The 6,740-nt window shown below is 44.1% G+C and overlaps 2 protein-coding genes across 2 annotated transcripts in view; both read right to left on the bottom strand.

Moving 5' to 3' along the window:
- Positions 1-6,404, bottom strand: part of LOC105542526 (fibroblast growth factor-binding protein 2-like) — a 20,393-nt gene extending 13,989 nt beyond the window's left edge. The window contains exon 1 of the mRNA XM_011984103.1: positions 6,381-6,404. The gene's annotated coding sequence lies outside the window, so the exon portion shown is untranslated. The remainder of the gene's footprint in view (positions 1-6,380) is intronic.
- Positions 1-6,740, bottom strand: part of PROM1 (prominin 1) — a 127,761-nt gene that overhangs the window by 5,323 nt on the left and 115,698 nt on the right. Inside the window, exons 25-26 of the mRNA XM_011984133.1 lie at positions 6,381-6,412; positions 5,893-5,961 (exon numbers count right to left, since the gene is read on the bottom strand). Coding sequence (XP_011839523.1) covers positions 5,893-5,961; positions 6,381-6,412 — 101 coding nt within the window. The remainder of the gene's footprint in view (positions 1-5,892; positions 5,962-6,380; positions 6,413-6,740) is intronic.

The raw sequence follows: 6,740 nt of genomic DNA, 5'->3' as shown, positions 1-6,740 counted from the left end.
CAACAACAACAACAACAAAGAATCTACAACAGCACTCACAATGAACACCATCTGCAGCAGAACTAGCAAGAAGGTGGTTCACAGACATATTTTGTTGGGCCCCCATGGTATTTTTTTCCTCAACATTGTTTGCTAACATTAAAAAGGGTAATTTCATATTAAAATCTGATTTCTCTCCTTTTCAGATAAACTAGAGTTTCTAGCAACATTTGCCTCTTATTTGTTCCTCTTTCTGCCAATTTGGTAGTCTTCAGAGTGAAGACTGGGAAAAATAATCAAATTATTCTGTGGTCTTTCCACCTGTTTTGGGAATTTTTCTTTGCCCACCTGCCTTTGGGAGAATAGGAGAAATAGCTCAAATCTTAGCTTGGCCCTGGCTAGCTGTGGAGACCTGGGCACGGCCTACATGTCCCTGAGTCTATCTGCAAAAGACAGACAACAGGGAGGTGATGATAGCCATAAAGGGCCAATGTGAGGACTGTGCAGGATGAGGCAGGGTGGCCATCCTGCCCGGTTCCTGGGGCTACCGGACCAACACTGGTGTTCGGTTGTTCTCAAGCCTTTGTGGCCTCACATGGAGCAACTTTCTCTCTTGATCTCTGAAGTCAGAGCTAGACAGAGGAAGTTTACACACACACACACATACACACACACACTCTCTCTCTCTTTTCTCTCTCTCTCTAAAGAACTCCCTAGCAGGAGACAGATCACAATCTGAGTGACCTCTAGTGATCCACGAAAGGCTAGGAAGAAGGTTTGGAAACGAGTCACTCATTATTTCCTGAAATTAAAATGCCTCCACTTGCTCTGGAGACTTTGTGTGGCAGACAGAAGCATCGTTGGAAAGAAAATCCAGGCTTACGTAGGTTTATATGAAACTCTATTAACTTTTCCTTCAATCAAAAGCAAATAACCACAGACTGTATGTATAATGGACTAATTACAGTATGTGTGTGTATACATGTGTGTGAGTGTTTAAGAAATAACAAAGATAAAAGAAAAGGGGAACAAAAAAAAAACTAGTCCATGAAACTGAGTTTGCCCCTCAGAAGCACCCCACTTTATGGTTCTTACTTAAGAGAATTCTCCTGGGAAACACTCCATGAAGCAATATTAGTTATCAAACTGCTCCACACTTGGTAAGTACTAACGTCCTGGTTTGCAGAAGGCTTTTCTTTCATTCTTACGTTAAAAAGAATTTTTTTTTTTCATTTATAGAGACAGGGTGTTGCTATGTTGCCCAGGCTGGTTTTGAACTCCTGGGCTCAAGTGATCCTCCCTCCTCAGCCTCCCAAAGTGCTGGGATTAAAAGCGTGAGCCACCGCGCCCGGCCAGAAGGCTTTTCTAAAATAGCCAAGCACCTTCTCTGTACACTGATCATTTGCCTCTTAAACCTAGCTTTGTCCTGAAATGCAGGCAACACCTGAAAACTGTTGGCGATAAACACTGGGGGAAAATCACAGTCTCAAGCCATGTGAAGGAGGCATCAATTTGGGTTCATTTGTACGACGGTGTCACGAGGTGTCTGCTAATATCCATAACCCAGTTGGTGTCATCGATGGAGGCTAAGTGGAGCTGGCTCAGCTAACAGATTAGAGCCACACTTAGTTATCTTCTGAATCACCTTTGGGTTCCCTCCATTGGAAATGCCAGGGTAATAAGAAAAGATTACGGTTTTTATAGTGAACCGCAAACCCTTAAATAAGGGCTCACAGTGGTCAAAGGGTGAATATTTTGCCTGGTTACCTCACTGAACCCTCACAACCCTATGCAAACAAGCCTCTTATTTTTATTTATTTATTTATTGAGACAGAGTCTCACTCTGTCGCCCGGGATGGAATGCAGTGGTGCGATCTCAGCTCACTGAAACCTCTGCCTCCCGGGTTCAAGTGATTCTCTTGCCTTAGCCTCCCGAGTAGCTGGGATTACAGGTGCCTGCCACTACGCCTGGCTAATTTTTTGTATTTTTAGTAGAGATGGGGTTTCACCATGTTGGCCAGTGTGGTCTTGAACTCCTGACCTTGTGATTTGCCGGCCTTGGCTTCCCAAAATGCTGGGATTACAGCCGTGAGCCACGGCACCCAGGCTCAAAGCTCTTATTATTCCCCCCTTTTACAAGTGAGAAAACTGAGGCTCAAGGACATTAAATAGCACTTCCATAATGACACATGGAGGCAGAGCAAGGATCCACTCCAACTCAGACCCCGGGGACCTCTAGGAGGGTCTGGGTGGAAAAGAAAGGTGTCCCAATGTCCCTAGAGTTTCTGGGCTGTCATTTCCTAACCTTCTGCAAATAAACCAAATCAAAACTATGATTCTTCACTGACTGCCTGTAGACGGGCTGAACATCCAGGAGACTTGCCAGGGCTCCCACTGGAGGTGGGTGTGCAGGAAGGAAAACAAGCCTCAATTTAATTGTTACCATGAAAGGTGCTTCAGCGAAACTCACATACGGTGTCAGTCTTTGGGATTTTTCTCTTATTGAAACAAAACACTTCAACCTGCCCTTAGAGCTCTACTGTAGAACACAGAATATAGAAAGTAGAAAAAAATTCAAATGTACTGTGGACCGTTAAGGAAGGTCACCCAACATTGGTATATCCCTAGTCCCAGGCTTCACAGATGTGTGAAGTGCTAGGCCCTTCACAAGGACAAGTCCTTCCAATGTCTGTTGTAGTAAGAATGACCACAGAATCATCCTAAAGCTTCATTTATGTATTTAACAGAACGAAGGCATTTAATCTAGTTTGAATGTCAACGTTAACAGCCCAAGATGAAATGTTCATTAGCAAGTGAGAAGAGTGGCATTTCTCAACACCGACTAGGGCTGTTTTCTAACATTTTCCTATTTTCCATCATTATCATGTCTTTTTTCTTGTGCAGCAAGTTAAATCCAAGAGTTAGCAAATCTTACGCTGTTCCAGCAATGTGGGTAAAAACTAGTAAATAAGGAGAGCCACAACAAGCTTCTTGAGCCTAGACAATTAAGTCTTTGACACTATACACAGGACACCTGTGGCACTAAATAGGTGCTCGGTTATTCTCTTATTGATGCTAGAACTGGAAATCTACCCTCCTTTGTGGGCAAGGGCTCACGTGGTGGCATAAGGCAGAAGACAGCTGACGCCTGCCTATTTCCAGCACTCAGATCTGAAGCTGGGAATTAGCCAGAGTCCGGTTGGCTGTGATGATCATGCCTTAGTGACAAAGGTCTGTGGCAGTACTGGTGTGCGGAGAGGACCCTGGCATCTCAAAGGCTGTCTTGCCAGCTTGCACACTGACACCTCCCTTTCAATTGTGGGAGGATTTCTTGGATGCAGCACATTGTTCCAGGCCCACCCGTGCATGTGCCTCTCAGGGAGCCATGGAGTTGTGCCTTCTAGATTCCCTTTTAAGAATGACTTGCCTCCAGCTGGGGGCAGCATGGCCAGCAGAGAACCTCCAGTTGTCAGAGCCTACCGCTCTGGGGGAAGATGGGGTGCAAAGGCTTAGCTGAGCCCAATGTGGGCAACTCCCTACAGGCCATACTTGATCCAGAGCTCCTGACCAGCCGGGCCAAGGCTTTGGCAGGCCAACCTCAACTTCTCCCCCTTTCTTTCACAACCATGGATCCTCATAAACATCCTGCACTCCAAACTCCTTTTCAGCACTGCTTCCAGAAAATCTGCCTGTGGCAACCTCCACCCAGGCTTGCGTCTCTCTCTCTAGCATCTTCCATGCAGCCTGGATGACTCTTCTTAGAACAGAGAGTACTTTCAGTGCCTTCACAACCAACAGGCAAGCACCAGGAAGCAATTCTACAAATTCAGAGTAGTCCTAGAAGATCCAATGTTAGGGCAACCGAGGTAATTGAGAACAGCTAACCTCTGATCTTGAAAATCTCTGTCCATATATATAAGATACCCTCCAAGCATGCTACACCACGAAAAAGAAGGCCAGGACATTATGCAGGCAGCTGTGCTGTCTGCTATCCCCAGAGCCTACCTGGCTGATTGATACTTAACTCTATCTTCAACTCTGTCACAATACAGCACTCTAGCCACCAAGCCTTGCGTACTGGAAATATCAGATGAGATGAAGTCAATTTGCCATTTCAGAACTGTATTTATTTAGAGACGGAGTCTCCCTCTGTCACCCGGGCTGGAGTGCAGTGGCATGATCTCGGCTCACTGCAATCTCTGCCTCCCGGGTTCAAGCGATTCTCCTGCCTCAGCCTCCCGAGTAGCAGGGACTACAGGCGTGTGCCACCACATCTGGCTACTTTTTTGTGTTTTTAGTGGAGACAAAGTTTCACCGCGTTAGCCAGGATGGTCTTGATCTCCTGACCTCGTGATCCACCCGCCTTGGCCTCCCAGTGTGCTGGGATTACAGGCGTGAGCCACCGTGCCTGACCGAGAACTTTATTTTTGTTATTATCACCATTTCTGCTCTCAGCTGAATGTGCACTCCTAAAATTCATACATTGAAATCATAATCACAGTGATGCTTTAGGTCATGAAGGCAGGGCCCTCATTAGTTTCTCATTAACGCCTTTAGAAAAGAGACTCCAAGGAGCCAGCCTGCCCTTTCTGCCATGTGAGGATTTGGCAAGACGACGCCACCTATGAGAAAGTGGTCCTTCACCGGACACCGAATCTGACGGCACCTTTGTCTTGTTTTCCCTGCCTCCAGAACTGTGAGAAATAAACCCTGGTGTTTACAAGCTACCTAGTTTAAGGCATTTCGTTATAGCAGCTGGAATGCACTCAGGCAACTTCTCTTCCCCTAAATGGAAAATTATAATGAAAAGTTCTGAATTTTTTACAATGTTCCAAGTTTTAAGTCCAGGAAGCCACTTATCCTTCTGAAAGGACAAATTTTATGACTTTCTGGTTCTGTTCACCTTGAAATCTGACCAAGGTGCAGCATCAACTGTTATTAGGTAATATTGCTTAAGATAAGGATGTGCCTGACTGATGAGCAGCTTCTGGCCTGGGAGGCTCTAAATAGAAATACCTGGTGTGAAGCCAAAGCTGTGGGCTTCCCTGAATGTGGGCACTTTTAACTGGACGCCTCCCATGTGGAGCGTGAGCCTTCTAAGGTGGATCCCCCCCCATGCACCGCTAGACTCACGTTTTTGCATCTGAGACATCACTGTGCAGAGCAGGGCTCGGGGGAGCACTAGGGGGCCAGCTGCATGGGCATGGGAAGGACCACGCCCACTGAAGAGGACAGCCCACTGTGGCCCTGCTGCCCTGCACACTATGGCTCCACCTCTTCTGAGCAGATAGGTCCCTGGCTGACGTGTGGCTCTGAATTCTTAGTAGAGCCTCAGAAGAGGACTGACCTCTGGCAAGCAAAGTTCAGAGTTACCTGATATATAACATATCCAGAACCAGGGAAGCTCCTTACTTCTAGAGAACGTAAATTCATAAAGATTTTGGAGGAAGAATTGAGGTTCTTTTTCTGGTCGGTTACAGTTAATTTATTGGAAGGGAAAAAAGGAAGGAAGGAAGGAAGGAAAGAAGGAAGGAAGGAAGGAAGGAAGGAAGGAAGGAAGGAAGGAAGGAAGGGGCTTTGAAAACTGTAACTACTCAGTTTATTTGGTGCAGAGAAATTCTAAATGCAAGGTATGCATGCATTTAATCTGTAATGATCTACAACCATACATAGCATTTTAAGATGACACCAAATTTTAGTTGCTGAATAATTCCGTTGTTTAGAAATCTACTGAACATTTAAACTCATGGCATCATAGAACACTATGTAGAGCATGATTGGAGACTACCATTGATAAAGTATCACACACAGAGAAGTGAAGGCATCAACAGCATGCAGAAAATTCAGTGCTGATATATAGGAGATGAGATGGTTTATCACAGAACAGGCATGCACTTCCAGACTTTGCTTTACCTTGTCATAACAGGATTGTGAATACCATATAAATGATCTTTATGATAACCATTATTACCATTTTCCATACTGTAACAAAAATAAATACACCAAAACACCATGTTATCTCTCAGATGAAGTATTTACATCATGGATTACAAAGACAATGTAATGGTCACGAAAAGTATGTAACAATTTGTTAAATCTAAAAACAAGACAAATGAGTAGTTTACATTTTGCTCCTTTTAAATTTCAAAGACCAAATGACTACTTTATAGATTAATAAACTTAGCATATAAAACTTTCATTAATTCATGAAGTATTTCTTGAGCACCTTCCCTGTGCCAGCCCTCTTTTGAAGAGGCATTGCAATTTATTTTTGCCTGGACAGATCTGCTGTTTCTACGTAATTTTAAGATGCCAATAACTTAATGTTTAAGGTCCATTACATAATAATATAAACCTCCCCCATCCCATCTAAGAATATAGTTTTTTTAAAAAAGGCTTACTTTTTCATGGGTATAGTTTCAACACTATAAAATACAAAAAAGGGAGATAAAATTAATTTTTTTAATTATGAAAGCTCAGGAACTACATCCCCCAGATATTTACTCTAACACAGATACTGACAGTGCAAATTCAGGAGAGACCCACATTGAAAGATGGGCGAAGTGAAAAACGAGGCGTACACATTCACCAGACACAGAATGAGGGGCAGACTACAGAGCCAAAATGGAAAGTGTAAAAACAGTTATCATAAAGTGAAATGCCAGGTCCCCGAGAGAGAGGAACTGCAAACAAGAAATAAAAAGGCTGGTTAGGGAAGCTGAGAGGATTAAGCAAGAGGAAAAAGGCTGTTAAAACAAGTA

The sequence above is a fragment of the Mandrillus leucophaeus genome, unplaced genomic scaffold (assembly GCF_000951045.1).
Source record: "Mandrillus leucophaeus isolate KB7577 unplaced genomic scaffold, Mleu.le_1.0 Scaffold261, whole genome shotgun sequence".
NCBI lineage: Eukaryota > Metazoa > Chordata > Mammalia > Primates > Cercopithecidae > Mandrillus > Mandrillus leucophaeus.
Note: the sequence above shows the minus strand (reverse complement) of the source record. Positions and strands in the feature narration are given on the sequence as shown.